The sequence below is a fragment of the Xenopus tropicalis genome, chromosome 7, assembly GCF_000004195.4.
Source record: "Xenopus tropicalis strain Nigerian chromosome 7, UCB_Xtro_10.0, whole genome shotgun sequence".
NCBI lineage: Eukaryota > Metazoa > Chordata > Amphibia > Anura > Pipidae > Xenopus > Xenopus tropicalis.
In genome coordinates this window covers 39,229,446-39,247,105 of record NC_030683.2, presented here as the reverse complement: position 1 = coordinate 39,247,105, position 17,660 = coordinate 39,229,446, and the positions used below count along the sequence as shown (strand labels likewise).

General features: G+C 41.6%; 1 protein-coding gene across 1 annotated transcript; it reads right to left on the bottom strand.

Moving 5' to 3' along the window:
• Positions 1-12,191: 12,191 nt before the first annotated feature.
• Positions 12,192-15,423, bottom strand: cenpt (centromere protein T). Its single transcript, NM_001078832.1, is given in 1 exon segment — positions 12,192-15,423. A coding segment is annotated over 1 exon segment (2,328 nt). The 5' UTR covers positions 15,353-15,423; the 3' UTR covers positions 12,192-13,024.
• Between the last annotated feature and the right edge of the window lie 2,237 nt (positions 15,424-17,660).

The following is a 17,660-nucleotide window of genomic DNA, read 5'->3' as shown; positions in this document are numbered from 1 at the left end:
CCCCCAACAGAAAGCCATGGTCAATGCCATGATCCTTATGTATCGGCTGACATACCTCTGAGGAGGACGCCCGCTCAAATCTACCAAAATATGGTCCCCTTGCTTGCAAGGCCACCTTCCAGTAACAGTGATATGTTGACCTTTTTTGTTCCTATTATTGCTGTAACAGTACTACACTGAACCACAAACAATAAACTCAACTGGGAACCATTCTGATGGATCAGATGCCTGCCTATAATACTACATAAAATGACCTGGTTTCTCTGTGTAGGGCAAGTTGGTTTTGTTTTGAGTTTCCTTATTGATAAATAAGCATTCGATATGCAAGTTTATTCAATTTAGATAAACAGACTAAAATTCACTTTGAAAATTGGTAAATAAGCCCATAGATAAATAAATACTAATGTTGCAATTGTGCTGCAGTACTTGATGCAAGGCTGTGCTGGATTCCTTCCTCCCACATGCTTATTCCTAAAAGTCTTCCCCCCCCCCCACCCACTCTGGCCAATGTCACGCAATCAGGTTTCTCTATCAGCAGAAGTGCCAATGCCGCCCTGTGTGGTACTGGGCATGAATTTCAGTCAGCCTTGTGTGCGCAGATACAGCCAGACCCTGTCCATCCTCAGTATTACATACATGGGACAGAATCAGCCTAGGGCAGGGGTGCCCAGATTTTGTCACCCTGTGACCTACTCTTGCCACCTGACCGCCGTCATGAAATCTACCACAGTTAAAGACGAATGGCTTGAGCAGCCGCACTGAAAAGCTCCAGTATGCTGGGGGGAAAAAGAAGCGGCGGGATGTCATCCCACTGTATTCCACCTCAAGGTCTACCAGAAACTGGTGAAGTGATCTACTGGTAGGCCGCAATCTACCTTTTGGGCATCCCTAGCCTAGGGTATCATTGTACTGCTAGATATTTACAGGGTAACCCTTTTGAAATAAAAAACAACACAAGTGGTATAAAGGTGATACCTTTATTGGCTAACGAAGATAACCATAGCAAGCTTTCAGAACATTCTAGTTTCCTTTTCAAGCTGATTACAATGAAGCTGTGGTGCTCTCTGATATATTTACAACATTCAGCTCATAGATCAAATAACCAGAAAAAAGGAATACATCATGTTTTCCTGTACTGCTAGATGCCACACATAGTTTATTTAAACCTTCCTATTTAAGTCAGTGGAAGGCCACATGGGACTTTTGTGTTCTGCTACATGGCAATGCATGTGTTAAATGATTATTTTTTTAAAGGAGAACTAAAGACTAAGATGAAGTAGAGTAGTCTGTACCAGCCCAAGGCAACCACAGCTCCTAAAGATGCCCCCAGTAGCCCCCCATCTTCTTTTCTGCTGATTCGCTGCACATGCTCTGTGCCTCTGTCACCAACCTGAGCTTAGGGACCCACTCACAATATACTGTATATATAGGATATAAATGCATCGGAATGTAAAGTTTAGCTTTCATTAGTTCATGAAGCTAATGAAAGGGGGGCAAAACTGATGTGGTTCGGACAAGGGAAAGGCCCTTTACACACACACACACACTTTTTGGTACGATACTGTTTACATGTCCTTTAACTGCTTAAATGAGAAGGAAAGGCAGTCACTTGGGGGTGCCAAAATGTTAGGCACCCCAAGTGACTCTAATTGCTTACCTTGTACCCCGGGCTGGTGCCCCTGTTAGGAGAAAACAGCACCAGCCCGGGGTAGCTGCAGTGAGTGTCTACTTTTCCTTCTTTCTTCAGAATCCCTGGGCGGCGCATGCGCAGTAGAGTGAAAAGCTAAACTTTAACAAAAAAGTCGGCATATTCAACCTACTGTGCATGCGCCGCCCAGGGATTCTGAAGACAGAAGGAAAAGTAGACACTCACTGCAGGTACCCCGGGCTGGTGCAGTTTTCTCCATACAGGGGCACCAGCCCGGGGTACAAGGTAAGCGATTTAAGTCACTTGGGGTGCCTAACATTTTGGCACCCCCAAGTGACTTTGCCTTTCCTTCCCTTTTAAAAACACTGGAACATTAAATAAACCAAATAGGATTGTTTGGGCACCGATATGGATCTATGCAACTTAGTTACTATCAAGTACAAGCTACATTTATTATTACAGAGAGAAAAAAAGAATTTAAAAAAAATAGAATTATTTCCTTAAAGGAGAACTAAAGCCAAACTAAAGAAGTAGGGCAGAAATGCTGTACATTAAATTTTGAGACTCTGTACCAGCCCAAGGCAACCACAGCCCTTTAGCAGGGAAGATCTGTGCCTCTGAAGATGCCCCAGTAGCCCCCATCTTCTTTTCTGCTGATTCCCTGAACATACTGCTGTCAGTTACTGAGCTTAGGGGCCGACTCACAATATACTGTATATATAGAATATAAATGTCACAGTATAAGTTTGATTAGTAATTAATACGGCTAATAACAACATGGCGACTCAGAAACCAGTGCAATTAGCACCAGGCTAAATGCCACACTTAGCGTGTGGCATTTATTTTCGGCAACCCGAAAATCACTTGCCAAAAATAGCACCATACGCTCCTACCTTTGCCTGCACCCGAATGAATGGCATACGCTCAGGTGCAGGCACATGTAGCCCATATTCGCCAAAGATATGAAGTCTCGCGTTTTTTGTCCGATTACATGTGCCTGCACCTGAGCGTACTTATGAACAGAGAAGAGGAGGTAACCCTGCACTATAGCCTCAGGGTGCACACTTTGGGGCTGATTTACTAAGACACGAATTCCAACCGAATTGGAAAAATTCCGATTGGAAAACATTCGAACATTTTGCGACTTTTTCGTATTTTTTGCGATTTTTTCGGCGACTTTACAACTTTTCGGAAATTATCGCGACTTTTTCGTTGCCAATACGATTTGCGCGAAAAAATGCGAGTTTTTCGTAGCCATTCCGAATGTTGCGCAAAATCTGGCGATTTTTTCGTAGCGTTAAAACTTGCGTGAAAAGTCGCGCCTTTTCCGTAGCGTTAAAACTTAAAAGGCGTGATGTTTCGCGCAAGTTTTAATGCTACGAAAAAATTGCAACTTTTCGTGCAAGTTTTAGCGCTACGAAAAAATCGGCAGATTTTGCACAACTTTCGGAATGGCTACGAAAAACTCGCGTTTTTTTGCGCAAATCGTATTGGTAACGAAAAAGTCGTGTAAATTTTCCGAAAAAATCGCAAAATACCGATCATTACGAAAAAAACGCAATCGGACGCATTCGGCCCGTTCGTGGGTTAGTAAATGTGCCCCTTTGTGTTAATGATTAACAAGCAATGAAAAGAGAGGAGACACAATTATTGTATAAGCGCACCTGTATTACTCAGATAAAAACAAGAACTTTTATTAATAATCGTTAAAATTACTACATTTAAAACAAAAGAAAAAATAGAAAAAGTAGGAAAGATTAAAACAATAGCACAAACCAATCTCTCTTATATTGGGCTGCTGGTGAGAGTTGTGAAACAGTTTCAACTCTTTCAGTCTGCAATCTAAAACATTGTTGCAGATTACTGAATCGCTACAATTAAATGTTACTATGGAGAGGGCTTAAATGTATTTACAGAGTAATTTAGGTATTCCTTTTGCCTAATTCAGCTTAAAGCAGTTTAACAGTGTGTTATATGACAATCTGTTTAGAACAGCGATCAGCTTTAACCCCACGTCACTTCATGAGGTAAGTATCACGTATATAATAAATAAAGGTAGTCTCTCAATGAGGTAAGTATCACGTATATAATAAATAACGGTAGTCTCTCAATGAGGTAAGTATCACGTATATAATAAATAACGGTAGTCTCTCAATGAGGTAAGTATCACGTATATAATAAATAAAGGTAGTCTCTCAATGAGGTAAGTATCACGTATATAATAAATAAAGGTAGTCTCTCAATGAGGTAAGTAACACATTTCTAATGAATAAAGGTAATAGCTCAACGAGGTAAGTATCACATATCTACTAAATAAAGGTATTCGCTTAATGAGGTAAGTATCACCCATCTACTAAATATAAAGATAATCACTCAATAAAGCAATGTGTCTAATAAATAAGAGTAATCGCTCAATAAAGCTGAACCAAAAATGTGTCTGTGTCTTATCTTATTAATAAGTCAACTTTTTTTTTTTTTTTTTTGAACTAAAGAAGCCACTTGGATGAGTGGTGAAACGTTTCAAGAAAAACTCAGAAAAGTCCAGATGTTTTAGACTTAATTCTTTAGATACTCCCAAATTAACCTTTCCTTCCATAAATTATTATTCTCAATTCCCCGATATGGTGAAGATAAACTAACATAGATTGCCCTATTACAGCGCCTACACCTCAATCCTATACCTCGGCACTGAAAGTTTCAAGAACAGAATATACACATTATTCTCTGGTGTAGCGAAAATAATAACATTTAAAGCCCCATCTCAGTGCCTACTACTCAAACTCAATACCTCGGCACTGAGACATTCTAGAGAGAGTATATACACCGACGCGCGTTTCGCAAAACTAGCTTTCTCAAGGCGATATTTGCGTGTGTGTTAAAGGTTACTTTTAAACCTTTCTCCACCAATCACCAGACTTTCTCAACTCTTTGCCAGTTCCTTTTTTCTTTTAGCATACAATTAACCCATTACTTACTTTCTAAAAAACCCATAGATTTATTTACTCATTAATGCAGTCAGTCTTGGTCATACTAATATAGAGTACAGTTCCACCTTATTATTTTGGCATCCAAATAATTCATTACTTTCTCTCTATATGTGATCTTAATACAGTCAATTTTTTAATCCTCCTGATTCGTGAAGCACAAGTCAAAAGCTAATTATGGAATGATCTTTATTTTATTATTACTTAAGGTTTTCACTTAATATTTTTACGGCATCTTGCCCTTATTGGCAGCATAAATGTGCATGTGACAAAATCGTGCAATAGGGATAAAGCAAGAGAATTACGATAGTGATGTTAAGGGACTGTGAGGTGATCTATCTGCCTAGTGATATCATTCAGCTTATGAAATTGATTCAAGGACAATACTAATCCTTGTATATACATTGTGTGGTATTACATATATCTCTCTACTTATACAAGTGAATTTGAGGACACTCATGGTTCATAAGTGTACAAAAGTGGTACTATAATAAGTGCAAGTGATGAGAGTAGGTGAGAGTGAAAATTCATTGTGTAACATAAAAAAGAAAAAAAGGGAAAAACCAGTGATATCACTACCCACACATCTCATTAAAGAATAAAATTGAAAGTAGAGTAGAGTCTAATCACGTAAAAATGTCCCATAGTCAATTTTTTCATTCAGACCATTGGGGGATAGTGCATTCATCAAGAATGTCCAGCGACTTTCTCTTTTAAGAAGGTATTCTGTAATGTCCCCTCCTCTTACCCTAATGAGGCATGTTCCACTCCCCAGAATTTGAATCCTGAGGGGTTGGCATTATGATGTTTAAAAAAATGATTGTCTACGGAACTAGCTGTTTCATTTAATTTTAGATCATCGCTCACATTGTTGATCGTGCTGACATGTTTCTGTACCCTTTTATTAAGTGGTTGGGTGGTCATTCCTATGTATTTTTTCTGGCATGGGCATTCGATACATTAAATCACATTAGTTGATTTACAATGAATGTAATCATTAACATTATGTGAGATGCAGAATCTGTCCATGAATTTTGTCTGAAGTTTCATCATTTTACAGGAGATACAGTTGCCACATTTAAAAGATCCTTTTACTGGGGGCTGTCGTTTTTTATTTATAAAGTGGCTTCTAGTTAGTTTCTCGCTTAGATTCTGCACCTGAGCGTATGCTATTCATTCGGGTGTTAGGATAGGTAGGATAAATTTACAGTAGCGGGGCGTATTCACGGCAAGCGCTTTTTGCCCACGTGGCATTAGCCTCAGAAAATAATCAGCCCTGTAGCATCGGATTATAAAACAGGCAAAGCTCATTTTCTGCTTGATCATTTGCGATGACCCCTAAACTCAGCTTCTCACCAGCTCCCAGAGCTCACTGAGCATGTGAGTGTCACTGACCCTTTCCAAGATGGGGAGCCCCTGTGACAAGTCTGAAGTCGTGGATCATTGCTGCTATTGAGATGCTGAAACTTTAGGCTGGTGCAGTAAGCACAGTATGTAATAGGGTTGATTCACTAAAGTGCGTTTTTTGCGTTAAATAAGACGCGACAATTAGCGCGCAATTCACAACAGTATTACTGCATGCGTTAAGTCGCAGGAGGGATGTACATTGGAGAAACAGGGCAAAAACTGCGCACAAGGATGAACCATCACAGACATAAGATCAAGACCAAAGCGTGATACACCAGTGGGACAACACTTCTGCAATCAGGACCACAGGCTTCAGGACATGAATGTGTTAATTCTAAGGGCTCTGGTACACGGGGAGATTAGTCGCCCGCGGCAAAACTCCCTGCTCGCGGGCGACTAATCTCCCCGAGTTGCCTTCCCTCTGCCATCCCGCCGGCGGGATGGCAGACGCAGCGGCGCGATTTCGCGCAAATCGCCGAAAAAGACTCGCGAGTCTTTTTCAGCGATTTCCCGAAATCGCGCCGCCGCGTCTGCCATCCCGCCGGCGACTTACATGTTCGCCGGTGGGATGGCAGAGGGAAGGCAACTCGGGGAGATTAGTCGCCCGCGAGCAGGGAGTTTTGCCGCGGGCGACTAATCTCCCCGTGTACCAGAGCCCTAAAAGGGAACTTTGGATCTGAACGAGAAAGGAAGATCTATGAATTCAAATGTATGGAGTTATTTAACACATTAAGACAGGGCCTTAATTTGGGGTCAGGTTTCATGTCACACTATCTGATCTGACTGAATCCAGACCCCTGGACTATTTATAACCCACCGTAATAAACCTTAATTACTTTCACTATCTTCACTAGTTATCTCTATCTATCTGTAACTTCCTAATTTATTGCTTGTAATCACTTCTCTCTGATCTATCAGTATAAATGTTGTGCCATTCCAGTTCTCATTTGTATTTTGCCTGATGAAGGGGCCTTAGAGCTCCGAAAGCTTGCAATGTATTTTTATTGTTAGCCAATATAGGTATCATTTCTACAATACTCTTGTATTTGTGTTTTGTTGTTTTTTTATTATTATTTTTGACACTGGCTAACACGGTACTACAGTTTTTGTTTTGTGACCTCACACAAAGGAAACGTTTTTTCAGACCCAAATAAAACTGTTAATTTGTTTTCTGGATGAAACAGACAAATTGCAACTGCAAATGTAGTTGGACAGTATTCCCAGCATCACTCGGAGGGTCATAAAGGGCCTAACAAGGTTACAGGGAAAGCAGTGGTAGATCAGCCATTCAGCCATAGTTCAGGAATAGCTAAAGGTGGCCATACACTGTCATATTTTAGTCTTCTTCCGACGAACGTTCGGATATCGGTCAGACTAAAATTGTAGGATAAAGCCCTAAAAATACAAATAGGTGTCTGCCAACTATTCCATGTTCAGAACATCCTCCAATCATATGAAAGTGACTTCCATTGTAGGTCCCCCAAGGATATCGGCAGATACACAATACATGCGCAGATTTTATTGTTAGTTATTGAAATTTTCGAACCTGTCCAATTGACGAAACAACTGATCTCTATGGTATGGAAATAATCGGGACAATAATTTGGAGCCCACGCGGTCCGAAAATCATATGAAACTGGGTTTGGTACAATATTATCGGTATGTGTATGGCCAGCTCATCAATGTACCACATACCCCTATGGGATGTAGCCCCACAGTCTGGGAACCACAGATCAAACACCGTACACCAATAATTACTCAGTATCATTTTACATGGCAGTCTAGACTATCCTGTTGTTGTTTTTTTTAAATGTTTAATGAGTTTTTTACACATAAAGCCAGTTCACATGTTTAGTGTTCTTTTCCTGTGTGGTTAACAGAAGTATATACAGTATATAGTCGTCATGATAAATTGTTTACGGTAATTTGCAATTTAAATGTGGACATTATAGTGAATAATAAAACAGTATCCTAGCTATTCTGTGACTCCTGGGAGGCTCCATCTGTTGTGATCTCTCATAATGTGGTAATGTTTGTATGTAATTCTGTGTTTCTATTAGCAATTGGTTGTTTCTTATGAGTTCCGTGTCGTACCATGTAGTATTCTGTAGGGAACGTATTGTTAAATATTTGGTATGTTCAGGGAGGGATTTTATCTTATTTGTCCAGTGTGTAAAGGACTTGGTTGTGTTTTTGTCTCCAGCCAATCCACATAGAAGATGTGGTGCGGTTTTTATTTGGTCAGTTCTATTGTTGGTTGTTCTGGGGTCAGCCATAGGTGTAAAGTTGTCTTACGTGCGGCTGCAGCAAGGTATTCTGCGAGGACTCTTACGGATTTTGTGAGTTGCGCGGTTGGTTTAGTTTACTAAAGGGCCCATTCGGGAGAGTGATGTAACGGTTTACCTGTTAAGTTAGACCAATAATTGCTGATTTGTGTCCAAAAGTTTTGTATCTTTGGGAATGTCCAAAGACAGTGTTCTAAGTCTGCGTCAGGGCCATTGCATGGTTGGCAGTTAGTAGTGGGAGGTTACCCGTTTTATGTCATTTAAGTGGGGTCAAGTAAGATCTGTGCTATCCTGTTGTTTTGATTTTTTTTGCATAATATAAAAAATATTTTTTTTAAAGTTATTTGTAAATATAATTGCAATTTAAATGAGTGTTTTTTTTATCCATTTATTCTCTCTGGGTCTGACTCAAAACAGTGTAACTTCCCCAGATCTATTAATCAGCTTTCAGCATCTGCCTTGCAACACTGCTCCAGGAGTCAGAGCCAGGAGTGCAGAGAATGGAAATAGCCAGACAGACACTGCTTTCAATAATATGTGCAACGAGTGTTCTTTTTATCTGTTATTTAAATCATAAAAATAAAAATCTATGGTTTTTGTGTCATATTTGCATCCCTTTAAACTACATTTAGTGATCCACCTCCGACTTCTCTGTCCATGCCACAAGTAAAAACTGGGCAATTCTAATAACAAAATAGGGGGAAAAGGAGAAACCCTTGCAGGAAACAATATTGCACAGTGTGTGTAGGGGAGATAGTGATACGTCACATCCCGAATGGAACACAGGGCACTGCAGCTGGATCTTCCTGTGTGTGGCTTGCATAAGACCATCACATTGATTTGATTACTATGTAATCCAACTATCTTTAAAGGAGACATATCCTATAAAAATTATGAATGTGCCAGTGAATTATACTCCTCTAGATATAGAAGGATTGGGCTTAAAAATTTGTGTTTCCTGCTGATTTATTGAGAAATTACACAAAAACCCCACTAGTCCCGCCCATCCGTTCCACTTCCTGCTGGCTGAATTCTCTGGATGAGCTGGGGAGCCGGCGGCCCTCCGTACACTGCACTGTAGGATAGGAACCAATCAGCAGCTAGGCTGACCTGATAGGGAACTGAAGCCTGTCTGTGCTTGTGTGAGTGCAGGGCTGTGATTGGCTCTCCCCCTCCTACTGTGCTTCTGGCAGGGACCATTAGGACACGCCCACTCTTCATTTCACACTGGACGGAGAAGTGATAGGATCTATAGGGAGCTCCAATAAAGGGGCCATTGTTACAGAGAGGATTAATGTTTTTCCCAAAGTGAAACCAGCACCGTATATTATTTATAATTGCCTACAAAATTAGGGTTTTTCCCATTTATCCAATATGTCTCCTTTAATGGAATAGGCCAATTTACTAATGGTGGACAAGTACCTGGGCAATAAGTCACAGCACCTAGTCAATGATGAGTTTTGTTCAGACAGCTGCAGGAAGGACAACCCCAAATGTGATGGTTGGTATAGGTTACCAGCATTAGTTTAACCACTAATTTTTTTCACAGTTCCATTAAAATAAACCACAGTGTTGTTTAGTTTGACTACAGAGTTAGTGCCTTGGCAGAATTGGAACAATGCCATACGGTTTCCATTTTGGGTTTGCAAGTGGCGTTATGGCTCTTGTAGCAAATCAGTACTTCTTAATGTGATATCATCTCACTAAAAACATCCCAACCCCGCAACCCTCCTCTTGACTGATTCCTCCAAACCAAAGCAGTGATGCCAGGTATAAAGCACCCTATGCATGGGCACCCGTGGGGAACAGTTCCTGCTCAAGTACAGGAGTTACGTGCAGATGTAATGGAGGGGGATCAAGGGATGGCTCTTTCTTACAGTGCTGCTGTTCTTCCAGACTTATCAGCCTTCAGCACTATAATTGGGGCTTTGACACTTTAACTTATACAAATACCTCTCAAAAAACATAATTGTACTTCCCCCCCCCCCCCCCCAAAAAAAAAATTTCCCAAGCAACTCCAGGTTGTATTTACCTGCCAGATGCATGGGCTCATAGGTAGCACTGTGCTGTAGTGTCCAGATATCAGTGCTTCTTACCTGTCACCAGCTGAGAGCTCCATCCACAGTCACCATGCAAAACTGGTCCCCACACCCTATAGGCTGGGAGCATAAAGTGGTGACGTGGAACAGACATGAACTAATAGAAATGAATGGACATTTGTTATTAAACTGTACCTAGCAATACAGAAGGCTGGTGTACTATATGGGATGTTATAAAAATAAAGCACTGTAGTTTTGAAATGACATCAACATGGTTGTAAATCCCACCAGACCTGTTGTAGAAGTGAACAAGAGAAATGCAACATCAGTGATTGTCATGATATAGACCTGTAAGGGTTAATCAAGCAGGCCAAGGTATCCCAAAATCTTCCAGAAATGTGCCAGAAACAGATATACTTGGAGGACCAATTTCTATTGGAAGTTTATCCTGTGGTTTCCCCTTGCCTCCAGGACTAGAAGGACTTTGCTTGGTATAGTATAGGACTTCTATGTTTTTTCCCTTTTATTTTAAAACTGTTTGTACTTATTTTATCGTATGTCCTTTTTTGTAACATCTTGTTTTATATATGCACTGTTATACATTTTATAATATTAAATATAAAATTTAATAAGTTTGTCCTTGATGCTCTAAAACGTACCTACCCTCCGAGTGTGTAACTGTGTTGTGTGCCTTAGCCCTCTGCATGCTGTATGCTGAGTAACCCTTTGACTGCTGGTAAGGAGAGTGTGTGTGTCAATTCCTTACATTAACCCTTCCTCTACCAGTGTGCTTGGCATCTCTCATCGCCAGTGTAAGAAGTATGAGAGTGGTGGCAGCAAGTTGTGTATGAGTTTGTGAGTGTTGGTTGGTCTTGGGGGTGCTGTGACACTAGTCTGACCTGTGTGTCAGGTGTGTGAGACTGAGCAGGGGACCCTCTAGACAGCCACGCCTACAGTCACGTGCGTCTGAAGTGTCGTAATCGTGACAGTGATCTTCCCAAAACCCCTAGACCTTTATAATATATTCTCTTAGTACACGGAATTATTCATCATAACCAGCAGATGCACACTGCCATTTGGCTTGTAAATGACTTCATTAACATATCTCTTGATCTATGCATACACGCACTTCGCTTCGTGCAATAATCGTGTGTGTACGGTGGGAGACCGATATTGGACACTGTCGCCTCATTGACCGGACAGGACTGAAAATTTTGATCAGGTGCCCAAAAATCATAATGTTAATGCTAAATCGTCAGATAGGGGTAAAATGACTTGGTATGCATGCAATCTCCCCTTACAAATCCATTAGGAATGCACTGAATTCAGAATTTGCAGCAGGAGTGGGAATTGGATGAATCCTGTTTTTCACCAAACCCTATCTGAACCCCCCAGTGGTTTTAAAGTGCTGGACAACTGAACGTGACAATTCTGAACTCATCCTGTTCAAAAAGCCTTTTTTAATGTTCTTCAAATCTGAATTTGCAAATTAAGGTTTGGATTGGGTTTGGTATTTGGTCAAATCAAAAAATGTTGGATTGGATGCATTCCTAAATTCCAAATTAATAAATAGGAATACATTAATTCCTGCAACAGCTTACACAGAAGAAATGATGCTGCATGTAGCAACTCTTCAGTCTTGCAGTCTGCCTGTCTGGCTTAATCGACTCATGTAACTCTACTAAACTGAATTGGCTGATGGGAAACCACTAACGTGTACTAATTACACTAATTACGCCTTGTGTAACTTGGGTTCTGTAGCTTCAGCTCACCCTGTCTGGCAGCTTACCGTATACCATAAAAGTTGTACCAGTATTGCACGGTGAAATTGATGCACTAAAATATTTCTTTATTGAGACAAAGTGCATAGTAAGTAGCTGAGAACATAAAACAACATCTTTGCATGTGCAAATCTTGCTGAACATATTACTAACATAGATGTCACAGACAATGGGCACGGATAAAAATGGAAGCAGGGGGAATTCCACCAATTAGCTTGATACAGGCATTGTGCATTAAGTAGTTAACTGATACAGGCATTGTGCATTAAGTAGTTAACTGATACAGGTATTGTGCATTTAATGTGCAGTTAGCCTATTTTTTTTCTTTGAGGGGGGGTTGTGGCTTACAGACCTACCCATCAAGAAGGGGTTCAAAAACAGACTGAAAGATGAACGAGAGAGATACCATAAATAGCAGAGGCTTAAGATAAAAGCCTTCCCTATGTACAGGTACAACTGACAGCGACAGCCTATTATATAAAAGCACAGCCAGCTTATTTATTGAAACAAACCCTGACAGACATCTGAAGATAAATACTGAATGATTGGTATCAAACTTAAAGCATAAAGATAGAGCAACTTTAGCGAGGTAACCACAGCAACACTGTGCAGCTTTTTTTTTTTACTACTTTTAACGTGAACAGCGTTTCCAGTGAGCTGGTGTGTGCCAGATATTTTGCTAACATTTGTAGGTAAATTAATGAATATACTGAGTAACTGTGCTTGGGCCTCACCCCTTTAAAGACCATTACCAAATACCGCATGTATTCCACAGTCCTCAATAGCTGTCAGTTTCAGTGAATGAAGCAAAGTGCTAAGAATGCGAAGTTCACACCAACAACGACCACATAACAAAGAGAATATAAATGCATTTACTGTGTTATGACTTAGTCTTAGGATAAACCTGGTTTCCACTGGAAGCACAAGGAATTAAGTATCTCCTGTATTCCATAGGTAAATGTCGCTCAATTAAGACATTAAGAGGCATTGCGTCAGTCACATAGCCCTGCCTTCTCATCAGAAGCTCAATGTCAGAGCAAGTGATAGTCTTTCTATTAGCATGCATGGCATATGCAGTTAAGTCGCCACACAGCTGCTCAAAATATACTTTCAAACATGTTTCTACCTCTTTGTATGAATCTTTTGATACTTTCATCTGAGTGCTGTGGTTAACTAACTGCTTTATAAAGCTGCTTGAAAGCCCAGGCTCCTTTTTCCTAGTTTCGTTGGTTTTCTTTCTCGGAGCTAGGTTGCCAGCTGGGTGTTTTTTGGTGATCTTAGATTTCCCATTTTTGACATATGCTGGTGTGTCAGTCAGTGGATGAAGCATTTGCTTTACTAAGGCAACTTTCTGGTTGAGCGCAATCGACAGATCATCACTCCTTGACTCCTCTTCATCTGTAACTGTCCCTTCCTGTAGTGCAGTATCGGTGCTTTTTGCCATTAGTTGTTCTGACTGTTCGCTTAGTTGGCTGTCTTCAGGCTGATCAAGCTCCTTTTCTGTTATAGAAGACAACACCGAAGGGAGAAGACTTGAAACCTGGTTAGTGGCCTTTTGATGTGGACTGTGCCATGACTTATTTGCTGGGGACAAGCTTTCTTTTCTGCTAGCTTCTGGTGGCTTATGCTGTACTTCTGCCCACTTACTGACAGGTGTTGCAAGGCTTTTGTATTCCACATGGGGATCAAGTGTCACTTCTGTGGAATTTAATATTACACTTTCTTCAGGGGTGTCAGGAGAGTGAGATTCTCGATTATCGTTTTCTTCATTTGTTTGGCTGATATTATTTTCTGAATCGTGCAGCTGACGATCTCCTAAAATAGGCTGTGCCTCTTCATCATCTGACTTACCCTTATCTTGCATGCTTTCATTTATTTCTTCTTCACTATCAACAGCATTTAGTGGATAGTCTTCAAATTCACCTTCCAGCTGGGATTTAAGGAGAGTCTGCTTTTGTGTTAAAGGCTCAAGGTACGACTCCTCAATTTCAGTTTCCATTGGTTTATCATATACTTCCTCGGTTTGCTGTTGATTTGAAAGGTTTGCTTCCTCAGTTTCCTTTGGTGATGCATCAGTTCTTAGTAAGTTTCTTTCACTGACTCCTGGTTGGGCATAAAGCTCTGTGTTCATATGAGCAGTTTCATTCTGAATGCCAGTGTCTTCCGTAGCCGATTCTACGAAGCATTCCTGGGAGCCTTTCAAGAGATTGTAGTTCTCATGCACTCCTTGCTCAAAGTCTTCTAAAGAAACAAAGTTAAACTTTTTTGGTCTGCGCACTAAGCCATGTTTTTGCACTATTTCTGGTTCAGCCGACGTATCTAGGCTACTACTTTGAAGAAATGTTGTAATCCCAGATTGGTCTGCCAGTACTGGCTGAACTTCAGTTGGCTGGGTAATACGGCTCATAGCGCTTGTTTCAGTCTGCGTCAGCCTTTGCTCAACGCCCTGTACAAACTGTGTAATGCTCATGCGTTTCTTCTTTTTAGCATTCCCAAACGCGTGGGCCCTGTCATGCTCCTGTAAGTCGTGCAGACTCATGGACTGAATGGCACTTTGTTGGATCACGTCGCTCGCAGAGTGCTCCTCGGGCTGGGTCAGTCTTTGGTTCACACCTTCCTCGAATTGCGTAACGCTCATCCGTTTCTTCTTCTTCTTCGCCTTCCCAAATGCATGTTTCCCCTCATCCTCTGGCAGTTCTTGCAGGCTCACCCCTAGGGCACCAACGCCGCTCAAGGAATGGCCCAAAGTCATTTCTGGTTCTGTGGAGGTGGCGGCTGGGCCATATTTCTGAGAGACAATGAGAGAGACCTCGGGTTCATTCTGAATGATTTTCCTTAACAGGCTCCTTGGGGTGATCCCATCTAAATCCTCCACATAGCCCTGAAGGCCCTGGGCTCCTTTCCGAGTCAGGCGAGGCCCAGTCGCGTCAGTGTGAGGAAGGCTTTCCCTTGTGGGATTCCCGTTGGACTGTGTGCGGATGGAACGCCTCACTCTCTCCTTCATGTTACTGAGCACAGAGTGTAACGGGGAGGAGACATTAGCATTGCGCCTCCGGGGAGTGCGGGGGGAAGGAGCTCCCTGCTGCTGCTGCTGCTGCGAGCTTCTCTTTCTCAGTTGGTATCGCACAGCGGAGCGAGTCGGCTCTGTCGCAATAATCTGCTTCAGCAGCGACCGGGTGGTCATATTGTCTTGCGGCGAATCTGCCATTTCTGCTGCTCACTGACACCTCCCGAACCAACAGTAAATATTCCCAGCATTCAAACCCGCGCCAAAGCTTACACTTAAATCCTGCGACAAGAACGCCTACACACCGGATGTGCGCCTGAAGCATGCTGGTCTATGTAGTTTCAAATGTTCCGCCGGCACAAACCGGAAGTGCAGCCGTGACGTGTCGGTCTGTATAGTGTCTAACCCGACTTCCGGCTTCATTGAGACTCAGTGATACGTAGGTTCCACTCGCTGATAATTTGTTAGTTTTTAGGGTGTTTGCCTGAACCCGGAATAAAAGGAGGCAGGATTTCATCAACAATTGTTTAATATGTTCAGTTGCTACACAAAGGGAATCACTAGCTTGCTCAGTGGCAAAGCTGGGAAACAGCCAGCGCTCCAAAAGGTTGATAACATTTCTGGAAAAGATAATGGGAATCTATTAGCCCACTGTTATTAAAAGGGAAGACAGAATTTTTTTTTATAGTAGTTTCCATTTATAAAGGAGAGGCACGTAATACAATTCTTCATAAGTGACAGGAAATGTGAGATTTATGGCAAGAAAGAGTCGTGGAGCTTGTGAGTGTGGGATACATGAAAGGGAAACTCCCCTGGTCTCTTGGGATCTAAAGTTACCTCTGAAAGAAGAAAATAAACCCCTATAATGTGCTGAAACACCATCATTTAGATAATTATTTACAGTCTAGCAAATAGAGGCGGAGTGGAATTACTCCCAAATTTCCCAGACAGAACCATAGTAATACAGAGTGACAGTTAATGGCTTAGAGTGGTGTGTGCTGAGCGCAGAAAACAAATAAATTATATTAAATGTAAAGGAAAAGTGAAATAAAACTGGGTATAAAATTGATAAGCAACAAAGTACAAGGGATGTAAAAGAAGGTGGCCAGGGTTGGTGCTTAACGGAGAAGGAGAGGCTAATAAAGAGTTAATCTCAAGCTGCAGGCATACCTTCAGTTGTCTCAATATTGCCCTTAAGTCTCCCCATATTTCTCCTGTTCGGATGATCAGAAGCAAAACAGGAAGAAAAAACGCTGAGCTGTGTTAAGAAAGTTCCCAAAATGCCTCACTCCTGCACAGACAGTCAGACCAAGTGAACATGCTCAGTTAGACTATGAGTCAGCTTCCTGCTGATTGGCTCAGATCCACATTCCCTAAGGGGGGGGGAGCAGGAGAGAGAGGAGACAGCAGAGAGCTCCTTGTCTCTGGCACAGGAATTACAGACACAAGAAATCTTTTGACAGAGAAGTCAGTGCAGCGTTTCTGTGAGTGCTTATGGCTGTATTTACATAGACCTTTCTGATAAAGCTTACTTAGTTTTTACCTTTCTTTCTCCTTTAAAGAGAAGGGGCCAGGAAAGGCTGCCTATTACAACTGGGGAGGAATGGAAGTGGGGAAACAAATGCAGGTGAGAGCAAGGGGCAGGATTGGGGGCAATTTAGAAACTTGTAAGCCACTCATAAGCATAGTGGAGGGGTGGAAGCAATACCTTGACAATACCTTGGTGGTTTGTAGAAGGCCAAAACTGTGCATAATGTATAGAAATATTCATGGCTGACATTTTGGTCCAACCTACCAACATAACATGTCCTGGGTTCTGTGTGTTGTAATTGCCCTTCAACAAAGTAAACCCCCACAAAACACCTGTGAAAACTAATGTAACACTATTTTGGCTATAAAGGGGTAAATCCAGGCTAGTAGATGATGTAGAGCATGTGTTACATGTGAGCCCCTTTACCAGGATGGGCCTCCGCTATGTGGGAGAAAGTAAGATAGGAGATGAGGGTGTAGTTGAACTACAACTTTCTGAGACTGTGTAGTGCAATGGATATAAATGGACGCCAGAAAGGTTTTTATGGTGAACTATAATACAGATTTATTGGTCCAAGACACAAATGTTATGCAGGGTTATCATACTCACAGACAGGCAGATTGAGATGGTATAATAAGGAAATGCTCTTTTGTAGAAGAGAGGGTATGCACCATTTTATCCCACCTCCTGGTAAAGTCTGGGCAGGGAAACACACCTTTCAACCAGTACCCCTCGGAAAGTAGTCCAAGTAGTAGGAACTCCTTCAGGTTGATAACCTCTAGTGGATGAGTAGGGATCAGGGGTTATCCTGCCTGTCACTATCTCTACTCCGTCGCAACATTGCCGGATAGGAGAAATATTACTGGATCTAATCACTCCTTTGTGGGGGCTAATGGCTGCCCTTTCTAGCTAGAGCTGACTACCTTCACTTTCCTAGAAAGTGCTATTAAACAATCTGACTGTGTTTTCTAATTCCTC